General features: G+C 47.9%; 3 protein-coding genes across 3 annotated transcripts; all 3 read right to left on the bottom strand.

Moving 5' to 3' along the window:
- Positions 1-1082: 1082 nt before the first annotated feature.
- Positions 1083-2758, bottom strand: BDW43DRAFT_274692 (class I SAM-dependent DNA methyltransferase). Its single transcript, XM_032041756.1, has 4 exons — positions 2358-2758; positions 2171-2274; positions 1907-2090; positions 1083-1850 (listed from the first exon to the last, which is right to left on the bottom strand). The coding sequence occupies exons 1-4, from the start codon at positions 2742-2744 to the stop codon at positions 1653-1655; spliced, it is 873 nt and encodes a 290-aa protein (XP_031900789.1). The 5' UTR covers positions 2745-2758; the 3' UTR covers positions 1083-1652.
- Positions 2759-8353: 5595 nt separating this feature from the next.
- On the bottom strand, positions 8354-9231 carry BDW43DRAFT_310629 (Clr5 domain-containing protein; the record flags this gene model as incomplete). The annotated part of the gene is made up of 3 exons (XM_032046994.1): positions 8354-8606; positions 8671-9039; positions 9104-9231. The coding sequence occupies 3 exons, from the start codon at positions 9229-9231 to the stop codon at positions 8354-8356; spliced, it is 750 nt and encodes a 249-aa protein (XP_031900790.1).
- A 1469-nt stretch (positions 9232-10700) lies between these two features.
- Positions 10701-11913, bottom strand: BDW43DRAFT_319056 (uncharacterized protein; the record flags this gene model as incomplete). The annotated part of the gene is made up of 4 exons (XM_032048823.1): positions 11632-11913; positions 11365-11574; positions 11127-11313; positions 10701-11072 (listed from the first exon to the last, which is right to left on the bottom strand). The coding sequence occupies exons 1-4, from the start codon at positions 11847-11849 to the stop codon at positions 10701-10703; spliced, it is 987 nt and encodes a 328-aa protein (XP_031900791.1). The 5' UTR covers positions 11850-11913.
- Between the last annotated feature and the right edge of the window lie 1007 nt (positions 11914-12920).

The following is a 12920-nucleotide window of genomic DNA, read 5'->3' on the forward strand; positions in this document are numbered from 1 at the left end:
TCGGGAGGACCGAGGGCATATTAAACGCCGTCCAATCTAGAATTGGTCAAACTAATGATAATGAAGCACGCGGCCCGTAACCTAGAATGGTGCCATGAAATCACCCCTTTCTGTAATATCTACATTGGGATGGATGATGCCGTATGGACATATCGCTTGCAGTATTTACGGCTGTCTCGATGACCCGGCAAATATCGGCGTTCGTCTTTGGAGCCAACAGCTTTCTCTCTCTATCCCAGCCTCCTCGGCATCTATAGTGCATTCTATCATGACCTTTTCACTTCCCAAGTCCTACAGACAGGCCATGTTCAAAAAGCAAGGCGCATGTCTGACGCTGAACATGTTGAATTGACTATTCCTCAGCGTGGTGAGATTTTCTCAAGTCTGAAGCGTGTGGCATGTCACTCTGACCATTTTGCTCAGGTCAATCTGATGGGAGGGGGTTTCTAAGCTGTTGATACTTCACCTCCGAGAGTCAATGCGAATAAGTATTTTATTCAACGACGATACCTGCTTCAGTCCTAGTGTCCCGGGCCATGAGTTCATTGGGCGCGTTGCGGCCGTCGGTGAGGGAGAGGAATTTTGCTGAGTGGGAGATCGAGCTGGCGGCCTATGGCACGGTGGACATAATGGTATAGATCAATCTTAGATTTCCAATGTTCATATATTCAGACAGTTGACTAAGTCGGCAGGCACCTGAAGAGCATGTAAAGGGAGGCATCTTCCGAATGTGTGACAACGGGCAAATCAATGAGATTACAAGACATGGAGGATGTACATCAACTCTTTCCTTCCACCTTCGCACCCCCAAACCACTTTTATCTTATGCTTCCTTGCATTTTACATGAGTATACTTTAACACAATTAACATATTCAAGTTGCGGAATACTGTCTTCTGTGGAGTGATGCCACATGAGCATCCCTATAGGTGACATCGTGGCCATCCAAGGGCTCAGTAGTCCCGGTCATATGGCCTTCCAGTATGCGAATAAACTCAGCTACCGGACGTTTGTATTACCCCGAGGCGATAAAAAGAATGAGTTCGCACGAGTACATTGGCACCAGCCGTGAGGATCCGGTGGAAGCATTGCAGAAGCTTGGAGGCGCATCCCTGTTTGTATCGACGGCACCCACAGCAGTTCATCAATCCCTTGATTCATGGCTTGGGAGTATTAGGGAAACTGTTAATTTTATTGAGTATGACTTGTCTTAAGTTCCGCGCAATACATCCATGTTCATCATGGACACATGCTAACATCGATGCCATCTGCAGAGAACCGCTTTATCTAGTGGAAGCTATGACTAGAAATGTTATCGATATATATAATAATCTTTGGTTGAAGACTGAGCCTATCTATTGTCCCAAAGAAAACCGGACCACGCACGAAGCTTGAAATGGTCAACTACTCAGAGAACCAGCGGCGTAAGCTCGGAATCGAACCTGATAACATATCGCCGTACGCAGTGCAAGAGAACATATACTTGCTCTAGTTAGCATGGGAGCATATACACAGGAAAGATAGTCTGCTTGAGAGTGAAGCTAAAACATAACTTGGCGGACGACTGGAACATGTAGGTTCCAAGTCTACCAATCCGACCCAAAGCCGGACGCCATTAGAAACAAGACAACATAAAACTCCCCAAAGATGTTCCTATCGCTTAGTGTCTGCCAGGCGGCGCCTGAGTCTAAATGCAAGAATCTTAGGGAACTCAGTGAAGTTCCTCGCTGCGTATTCACGCGAGGGCTCATAGGAACTCTCATCGAAGTTCACCTCTTCGAGGGCATCCAGGATGAGCCCTTCCCGAAAAAATGGGGCGAACAGTTCCTGAAACGACCGATGGAATGAGAACTTTTGATTTATGGTCAGCATGTTCGGCCCGCATTCCGCTGTCGACTGAGTCGTACCGGTGGTTTGTGGTTTCTGCTATCAGAGAATAGTAACTGCCTTGCCGGGGCGACGTTCTGATACTGGTACAAAACTATCGATCGGTCTATCTTGCGCTTACCGGTCACCGGGTCTTCGCCAACGATGATCTGGCGCTTTGCGCCACTCGTGAAGAATAGAGGATGAAGAGCGGTAGCCACGAAACTGTGAACAAAAGCCAAGTTAGAACAAGCACTAGGGTTACCAAGATCTGTAATGGTGGCCCGAATGAAAGTAGCGCCAACCATCCGTCTTGCTTCAAAAGGCGTGTCAACGACGCTGCCAATGGTTCCAAATCCTGTATGTCCATGATACCCATATTCATCGTAATTACGTCGAATCCGCCTTGCTAGTAAACATTAGATAAATGTCCGTCTTTTGTCTGCGAGACTTCAACACATCCTATCCCGATATTCCGTAATAGGCACTAACCATATGAGTCGCGTTGCTAATGAATTGCGCCCAATGATCGTTGTTGGTCACATCTAGGAGTTCGAAGGAAACTTCTTGTTTCTTGCACAGCCTGCCTTCCTCGTACCAGACAGCCGTTCGCGCCTTTGCGTGTTCTAGCATGGCTGTTGCGCCGTCCGTCGCGATTACAGAGAACCCTTCCTGAGCAAGCCATCTAGCGACGAGGCCATTTCCGGTGGCAAGATCCAACGCTCGATGCCGGTTCTGCCCCGTTATCATTCGCTTCAGGGCTGGTAACTCTAGAACCGAGAAATACTCGTTCCCTTCGTCGCCCATACTTTGATCCCAGGACTGGGCATGCTTCTCCCATGCGGCCAGGGCTTCAACTTTCTCGGTACTTGGCGCCATGGAGTCGTGTCACTCGGACCAAAAGAAATAGTTGCATCTCAAAAGCAGCCTTCCTGATCAATCAGCACGGTCAGGCATATTAATACAATCGCCCACTGAGTCACGACCTCGTATTTAGAAACGCTTGGCTTTTCTTGGCTGCTAGACAACTGTTGCTTGAGAGTCAAGTCATGCTACGCTGTCTAGGAAGCCTATCTAGTAATATATAGACCGTCTCGCAGCTTGATTTGGATCATTGTGATATCCTAAGATCAGTGCGAGTTCGTCAAAGGGAAATGACTTGTCTCGATACTCGTTACCGTTGACATCCCCAAGAGGACATTTACCCCGCTAGAACCTGGGTTTGTGGATATGCCCCAAGAAATTGACGATTATTTTGATGTTCTGTTTGTGTCAGAGGCAGAATAGCCACGTCTGACTTGAAGCGGCCAACGAATAAGTTGAAATGACAGAGCTCAGGTTCCCACCGACTGTTCACTACTTTGGGATCAACGCAATCTCTGGTCACAATGGTGGCGTGCAAGAACTGACAAAGCGCATGTACCCTTTACCTTTGCTGTAGATATGCAGACCTGTGCATAATCAAGCCATCGGGAATTCTTCCCCAATAGTGCTAAGGCGACATACAAAAACTAGAGTCTTGAGAAGGATAGAGACAACTACCCACGGAACTATACTGAGAAGATTGCTAGGTCAGACAGTCTAAAGAGGACAAAACAGCCTTACTTTAAAGAATCGCGTGCTCAGAGAATAGAGGAGATTTTGGTGACAATTTATGTAACAGAACAGAGAAATATAACATATCATATGTGCGGCTTAATTAGACATCATCAAAACTACGTTGACTTTCCTTAGTCCTATAATCTGGAAGGAAACTAGCATACATAACTATATTTGAATGCTACGGGAAGACTAAGGCGGATACATTCAGTACTGAAAACACAACCCCAGGAGTATTGGGCTTATGGGCAACAATCAAACTCGTTCATTCATTCTCATTCCTCTCTAGGAGATGCTCTCATAAAGATACATTAAGGTAGGAAGTAAGTAGGCTGATATGGTTGAGGGCGGTGACTTTGGCGGCTCAGTTTATTCTCCCTGTCAGTACTGTTACATCGATCCTGACGTCCTCGCGACTGGCGTTTATGGATCTAATAATTATTAAAATTTGAGTCATATCAAGACCCCATAGGAGAAACTTCAGAGCAAACTGCAGAAATAGCTTTAGGGGTACGGGGTATATCATACCCTCCTTATAGTAGTGTCAGTCTTCGGCCAGGGCACGAGTTCAAGTACTCGGTGACGATTGTGGATAGATCATCTTTCCCATGTCAATTTTTCAGTAGTATATTGAGCTACGTGCCGAGCGCATTGACAATGTGGCTCTAGTCGGCCAGTCTTTCTCAAAGCTATAATACACTAGCTAGAGAAGAAGGTGGGTTTCAAGCCAGATTCTGGTATGTAGGGAAACGATCACCACGCTCTGATCAATATAGACATCACGAAGCTGGTACACAGCCCCAGGTATATAGGCGGACATGGCTTGCGGCCTGCTAGTTGGGATATGATTGTTGATCGGTTGCCCTTTTCTGTATTTGGGGACGAATGAGACGAACGAGGCAATGAAGACGAGGCCCACCAGCTCGTATTCACAGCAGATCAGCGCAGATGAGCCGCACGACCAGATTCCTATCTCCTTTAAAGTATCAGCAAATGGCCCAGCCCCGTCTGCAGTACCGCAAGCCCATACATCTACCATGAAACCACATAAGCCCCTTTCGTTCATGATTGCCCCTGCAGAGATTGTCCTCGGGGTGGCGGAACAACTGAACCTGGCCGACATCAATTCACTCATGCAAACTGCGCACCGATTCAAAGATATATTATCACACCTCTTCTATGACCGCGCAGCTGGGTATATCCGACAAGATGGAAAAACACCCCTGATATGGGCTGTGGAAAATGGCAGGCTCCCATCGATTCGTAAGCTCCTAGAGAAGGACCCGGATCCGATGAGACTAATCGATGGAAAGGCAGCGGCGCATCACGCTGCCGCAAAGGGACAAGTCAAAGCAATTGAGTTGCTGATTGGGGCTGATGTGCCAGTATCGATGCCCGATGGGGACGGACACACACCCATCCACTATGCTATCGCCCACAACCACGAAGATGTGGTTCGCTTGCTGCTCGCTGCTGGGGCGGCGAATGTCGCATACGACAGCGAGGATACCTTGGAGTGGAGATGCGCATTACATGGATCTGTGGCGAAAGACAATGAAACACTAGCTCGGGTCCTGCTAGAGGGAGCAAAAGGCGCGGCACCAGACCAAAACCTGCCTGCGGTGAAAGAGGAGATTAATTGCCAATTATACGCGGCCACCTGCCACGGGAAATGCAATATCATTAGGTTACTACTCGAATTTGGCGCCGATGCCCATGTCACCGAGGTCGACGATCCGCCGCCGTTGCATCTTGCGGCTGCTGCCGGACACACAGATGCAATCCAGCTCCTCCTAGCTAAGGGAGCTGATATCGCTGCACGCGATATGTCTGGGGATGCGGCAATCCATTACGCGGCTGTCGGTGGCAGAGAGCACGTGGTTCGTCTCTTGTTGAACACTGGTATAGATGTGAATACCTCAGGCTGGAATGAAAGGACGGCTCTTGCCCACGCCTTGGTATATGGACAACACGCGGTAGTTCAGACATTGGTGAATGCTGGAGCCGATGTTACTATGGCCGATGGAGATGGGGATCGCCCGCTGCATTTCGCTGGATTTGCTGGAACAGACCAGATCATCGATCTACTACTTGACCGTGGCGCAGCGATTGATGACCTCGGAGACGCTGATCGGACTGCCTTGCATGTTGCCGCAGTCAACGGGAATCTGGAGGTCATCTCATCTCTTTGTCGCGCGGGTGTTGCGATTGATGCATTGGATATGAATGGAAATAGTGCTCTCCATCTTTCCGCTTTTCAAGGTCACATCGAATTCACGAAACGGCTCCTGGATGCAGGAGCTAATGTATCAATTACAGGGTATGATGGACGAACACCACTGCATAACGCTGCAGCCGGCGGCCAGCCTGCTGTCATCCAGTTGCTCATCGAGGCTGGGGCCGATCCCTCCGCCGTGGACAAAAATGGGGATCACACGGCACTTCACTACGCGGCTACCAAAGGGCATACAGAAGCCTTTGTTGTTCTCTTGAAGGTTTTCCAAGAACGGGGTATTGACCCTCTCGGGCGGTGCCAGGGTGGACGGACGGCATTGGAAAAGGCGGCCGCGAAAGGACACACAGAAATCGTCACATCGCTGATTGAAAGTGGAGTGGATGTCGCACTGTACCACAAAGGATCGTCTCCATTGCATGCAGCGGCCGCCGCTGGACAGGCTGACATTGCCGAGATACTCCTGTCTAAGGGGGCGGACGCTACGCAATTGGATTCATTCGGTCGCTCCCCCTTGGATTGGGCCTCTCTTCATCCACCGATGCTAACAAGGCTTTTGAAGTATTGCCACGAATACCACCCTACAGACCCCGGGAGACGCACCTTGGCACTACGCGAAAGTATAACTAGGCTCGCTACCAGTGCCCTAGCGAAGGGGGAATCGAACTTCTATGCCCTGGGGAAATGTCTGCTCTACATGAATGACACTTTGGCTGCCCGTGTGGCTTTCGCTCAGGAAGTCGACGCTACAGATCAGCTGGATCTCCAATATCGGTCGGTCAGCTGTGACATATGTGGTAATAAACCGACAGTGGCTGGCGGCCGATTCGTCTGTCACACATGTTCAGATGTTGATCTCTGTTCCGAGTGTATGGATCAGTATCAGCAAGAAGGTCTGCGTGTCCGTATGTGTCAAGGGCACCAATTCCTCGAGGTTCGGCCATATGATCAGGAGCCGCTGGGAAGCCAAACATATGATCGCAATGAATTTAGGAATCACTGGCTTGAAAGCCTCATTGCGGCATATGCCGCGCCATAGTTTCAATAGCAATATATATCGCACTTCAGCCCACAGGAGCATGTTAAAAGCCCCCGTTCACATCCCAGGCAGCTTTTCTTGATCCTTGATCTGCACCTCATTTTTGCATGGATGCCGCTGAGTAGCCATGAAAAGATCTTTCTGTGGAAATAATGACTATAGGCCTTCTAGATAAGGTCGGAAGTTGGCAAAGCATAACCCAAATGAAATTGCAACAATAGTGCACGAAAACTTCACATTATAATCAGGGCCACATGTAGTAAATTACGATCCCGGTAGTGAACCAAATCTCATAATCTACAGAATAGATATCCTAGAACAGTCTAGCATAGGATATTACTCCAACAGGTCCCCTCCTTCCTTGGCACAAATGATCTAGTATCAATCGAGTCGTATGATCTTCGTCGGACGTGGCAGTTTCAGGTGCTGAACAACTGTCCTCACGGTAGGTGGCTGCCTCGGTCTTCAGGATATATCTACCAAAATACTAGTATAACATAACCATTCAGAATTTACAACCTATTGGCTACAACAGCTATTCTTTCTGTGTGCTATTAACTTTGCCGGAAAGTGCCAAACGTATTCTGCTAAGGCTAGGTGTAGACCGGCGTCGATCCGGAAACAATTTGCTATAGAATATAAGCTAGGTAAGTAATTCAGCTTAGGAACCTGAAGTAAACAGCCTAGAGGACCTACAAGTCAGAGGAAACTACCCTCTTTCGACTGTACTGCAGGGTGCATAACTGAATATGTATATATTTATCCTGAAACGTAGAAAGTTTGGAACAACCCTGGCACCTATGGAGACAAATCTGCTACACGCGCCGCGTGAAAGCCTAAAATACAGAAATATAAAGTATGTTTAAGGAGTTTGAACTAAAAACAACCAACAAGCACCATATCCAACATAAACTTGAGGAAAAGGACTTCATAGCCTTCGTTGGCTTCCTTCAATGCAAGTTCAACAAATCGCGAAACGCCGTTCTCGACTTTCCAGGTGCGTCAAAGGTAAGGCATTGTCAGCCAACATGAGTAATCGTATAGTCTCCGAGTACCCAGCCCTTACCTCCATCCACCGTGTGTTATCGAGGAAGCGCTTAACGAAAACCCAGCACCCAATGAGGAATGGAACAATACGAAAACGGTATGGACGCACATAAATAGGAATTGAGATTCTGGAATGCTTTTGCTGTCTATGAAGCAAGGCAACCAAGTCCTTACACTGAGTGATAGAAAATCAATTGGTAGTAACGATGGGAAAGTAGGTGATAGCAAGTTCAAAGACAGAATCCCACGCCCAGCTGATCACGGAGTTAGTGAAGCTACCAGAGCTAGCCCGATAAGTTGACGTATTGAGGAGGCAGGGGGGAATGAAATGGGAGAGACAAAAGAATGCATATCCACAAATGCAGCAATCCAAATGCACTGGTTCTCTAATCCAACACCGGGTTATGGAAATTGCAATCACCACAGGATTATATACATAATACAACGGACAATGTGGGGTATGAAAGTAAACACAAAGACAGATATTAGTCCCAAGCATATTAGGGGTTTAAAAGAAGGATAGTTGTTACAGATTGATACTGACAGAGTCCAGCGACTCGTGGCGAATGGTTATTGAGGAGGCGTGACTAATGGATGCCCTGGAGGTTGAAACCAGTCCGAATGAGGGAGAGGCATAACATGTGCCGGCTGGTGGATGAAGTGACTGGAAGACGAGGGAGTGTAAAACTGCGAAAGTGAATAATGGGCCGCATCATCTAGCGACATTCGATACCAGAAAGCAGCAGGCCATTGCGCTGAGGCTATTTCTGGTCCCGGTCGCTCCACCGGTGGGACGCAATAGTCAGTGGTGGAATAGTGAAGGCTGAGAAACAGGCGCGTTAGTCACGACTTTGAACAACAAAAAGTAGAGGCTGGAGAGAACTAACCTAGGACAGTATCCAGATGGAACATCATGGCACTCACACGGCGGACTCATTGCCGACATGGTCGCAGTAAAGGAATTGCTAATCGTGTGCGGTACAAGGACTCTTGCGGTGGGTGGTGAATGCGTAGTATCACCCCTTTCGGCGGAATACCAGTCTTCTTCTGGTAGGGATTCATTCGTTGTTGCGGATGTTGTGGGCTGTGCCGCCTCATCACCCGAGTAAACAGGTGTCTGGTCTTCCGATGACGGCTCCTTGGAGGAGCTTTCAATGCCGCTATCTTCGTGCTGATTAAAGAGAGATCTCTTATGACGGCGGCGAGATAGCTTGGTGATCCGCCATTTCTTCAAGCGACTCCTCAGCTGAGTCTCACTGTTGATGAACAATCTGTCAGTCACGGGATTTTCCTCTCTGGGCTCTATGTGGGTTATCTCACCTTGGGTTGAAGGTGTGCGTGCGAATTCTCTTGAGGACTTGTTTCAGAGGCCATTCTTCATCTTGATAGAGTTGGACAATCAGGCCTTTCTTCCTCTCCCACATGTTCGATGCGATATTGTGCTTCATTTTCGAGACTTATGTGTTCAGTTTACCCAGGTGAAAGGGTTGCCAGACCATGATGTGATACAGGAGGGTCCGTTGAAACATATATAGAATCATGAGCCCCGAGACGATCCTACGGACGGAGAAGACAGGGCAAGATGATCGGCCCCCTTTGAGCCACACGACACCGGCTTCACACGACGATCGCGCAGGTACAAAAGTCTAAAGGGAGATCCTTGACTAGGATAAGGGTAGGGTTTGCCACGTGTGACGCGAAATTGTAAATATGATGGTCGTGGGTCCATCCCATGGGTTGTCTGTTTCATCGCTCACTTTTAAACTTCCTTGAATCCCTATGTTGACATTTTTGGACCGAGTAAACCCACCTTCGGCCGTATTGTCCTCTCCCCCCACCCCCAAAGACTCGTATTTTTCAGTGGAGATGCAGACCATGGTCATTCGAGGGACTCCATTTGGATCTTGGAGGGGCTTTCCCGTTTTGCTCCAAGTAGTGTGGTGAGTTTAAGTCAGTTGGAACTTGGTCTACATTCGAGCCATCCAGAGACAGTACAACCATTGTGTCCCCTATCCTCCCCATGACGATGACATATGAATGATACTTCCTCTCAATTGGAACTCAGGTCACCTGTTGACCTTTCGGCCGGAGGTGACAAATGATAGTAGTGTGTATCGGCTCTGGCAACACTAAGGCAAGGAGTGGGCCGTTGAACCATGGAATGGCTGTTGTTCAATGGTCCTCGGCTAAGTCATGTCAGACTAGCTTCTCAACCCGAATGATTGGCCCCTTATCTTTTCCCTACCATGAGTTCGGTGTGGAGTCGCGAGCACGGTCATCCAGTCAACAATGCGAAACGCTAAACAGTACTCCTGTCAAGGCTCCCCAGGGTGCGTTTTCCGCATATCTCGCATATGCGCGGACTCCGTCCGCAATCCTCGCCGCTTTTAGTCACCAGAACCAGATCATGTCTAGATTCCCAATCCCAACACCCTAAGATACGTTAGCTCTTCTTGATGATTGGTGCCCTCCGTGATCGGAATACCTTACTTTTTCTTGAGCGTGGCGGACGTCGGTGGCTTGCTTTTTGCTGGAAAATTCCACCCTAGAATAGGCAAGAGTCCAGACAAACATCAACGAACTAGTTTCACTTTTAAACAAACTACTACTGCACATCTCCCGATAAGGCCTTCGCTTAAAGGTAAAGGGGGGGGAAGGATGGAGCTCTAGGTACGATAGGGGGGAGTGCTGAGGGGTTAGATATTCTGAAGGAGAGTAGAGTGCGCCGATGTCTAGACGGAGTGTAGAATGAATAGATCAAACACTTTCTTACAAGGATTTTTGTAATCCGTCGGGTTGATTAAACTTCTCTATCTAGTAGTAATTCCATTATGAAATCAATGATACATTAATAGTATGCACAGCATATACCATATTTATATACAACAATTGTAGATTCACTAGCCCGTCTTTGCGCTCATCTTCTATGCGATGGCCTGTCATGCACGAACGGTCTTGGGCTTGTTACAACACGGACACTGGTTGTTTTCAAGATCTTCATATCCTCCGTCTCAAATCCCTGCTGCTGGAGCTCGGAAAATTGGACGTGCTTCAAACCTTTCTGGTCTCTCTCCTCGTCATCGCACTTGGTGTAGAGGTTTGGTGCTTGGAATCGACTCGGCAGATGCTTTACTGCCTCGTGGATTTCGTTGATGTTACTCTCCTTTGCGAGCTTGCGGATAAGTGAAGCCATTGTCATCTCGATGTTGAGCTTCACTAGATATGTTACAGGGTGAAATTGGATGTAGACCATTGGGTTGGGGAGGAACATAAGTCCAATAAGGAGGCCCTAGGAGTTGTGATCAGTGATAAGATCGCAGAATAGAGGAGTAAATCAACTTACATCCATAAGGACGGAGACAATCATCATCCGGACGTTGAAGCGGACCAGCGGGCCATACTTCTTCAGCCCAGTTTCCCGGATCAGTCGCACACGGACAACTCGTAAGAACCACACATTCAGACATGCGTCCACGACGCATATCAGTACCTTGGACATTGGGTCCCAGTATCGATTGATAAGAACGTACCTGTACGGAGGAGTCAGCGGTATCCTTGGGCGGGTAAGAGAAAGGACTCACGTATGATTGACAGGGGGGTCCATGTGTGCCGGGATCCATATACAGAACACGGCAATGTTGATTGCGGTGATGAGGCAGGCAGTTACCCATTTCACTCTCCTGGCTTTCACTTTCTTATCCACCACGACATAGATTCGATTGATAATGATCTGCATGAGGCATTGAATCTCAATAGCCCAGCAGAGTAGTAGCACCGACAGCACAGGTGCGCTGAGGGGACAATGTCAGTACGACAACATGGGGTCAACTGGTCTTCCAGGGCCATACATTGCAGGGATCACTCCTTCCAACACCAGCCACCCCATTACTCCAATTGTCACATTTGACAAGATTTCAATCCAGATAAGAATCACATAAGGGCTCTTGTACGGCTTCTCAATGGCCGCAGTCTGTTTGATTGCATTCCAGACGGTAAGAAAGCCAAATCCTAGTGTAAAGCCGGCGGCCAGCCCGACCAGCTTAAAGTCGGTCACTGAGGCGCTCATCTTTCCCTCGAAGGTTGGGGGTGGAATGCAGTAAGATGCAGTATGGAAAGATGCACACTACGAGGCATACAGTCAGTCACCACGCGCTAGAAAAGATTTATCCCGATAGCTATGGCTTTTAAGAGTCCCCTCCCCGATTGTCTCAGGTCTGCAGGATGGCCATGGGCCCTTTAGATGTTTAGTTTTACTAAATTTTGCACTGCAGGGATATGACTATCCTTCAAGGACCTCAGATAAGAGGCAAACCCCGGGAAACTAGGTTCCTAGCGAACTAACGTGAAGAGTGAGAATCCGATTATCCACAATTCAAGACCAACCCGATTTTAGGAATAAAAACCGAGGTAGCATCGTGATTTACCTTTCCACACGGTACACGTGGGAAGGGAAGACCACTCTAGGATCGTGTTTATGCCCGACGTCTGTTTGATCTACAGAGATGAGCCATTATTTGAAAAATCCTAATTTCTTCGCTTTGGGAGGCCATGCGAGGCCGTTGAACCGTAAACCAATGGTTTGTTGCATTATCTGCAGGGGTACAACGAAACTCAGCGCCAACAAGCTCACCGTTCTTCAGCTAGTCGGTACTTTAAGTTAGAAGTTTGTAGGTTTCGAGTCAGAGAAAGAGTGAAGACAGGAGAGGGGAAAAAATGGTTTAGTGTCATATCCAAGGTACTATTAAGCCATGTTTTTATGATCTGGATATGCTTTACGCACGCTCAGGACACAGAAATTAGAACTAACCCTAGACAAAGCTCCTCCTTGGCGCTAAGGAGAGAAAGACGGGGAGAACAAGGGGAAAGGAATCTACCTTACGAATGGATATCACTCAAGAAAATAAAATAGAATAAAATAAAATGATTAAATCCTAAGATGTGTCAACAGAATCTCCTTGAACAGTGCCTGCCTTGTTTTTGCAGCTTCTTCGTATCTGTTCACACGCTAGGGAATCTATAGAGTTTAGGACCCAAAAAAAGAATATCGGCCTCAAGGTGACCAACGCGGTGGATCTCGGGTGCTTGACTGACTTTCCCGAGGGGAGGGTCCAGAACATCCAGACACAGGGCTGTTCTC

This window comes from Aspergillus alliaceus (genome assembly GCF_009176365.1).
Source record: "Aspergillus alliaceus strain CBS 536.65 unplaced genomic scaffold BDW43scaffold_19, whole genome shotgun sequence".
Taxonomy (NCBI): domain Eukaryota; kingdom Fungi; phylum Ascomycota; class Eurotiomycetes; order Eurotiales; family Aspergillaceae; genus Aspergillus; species Aspergillus alliaceus.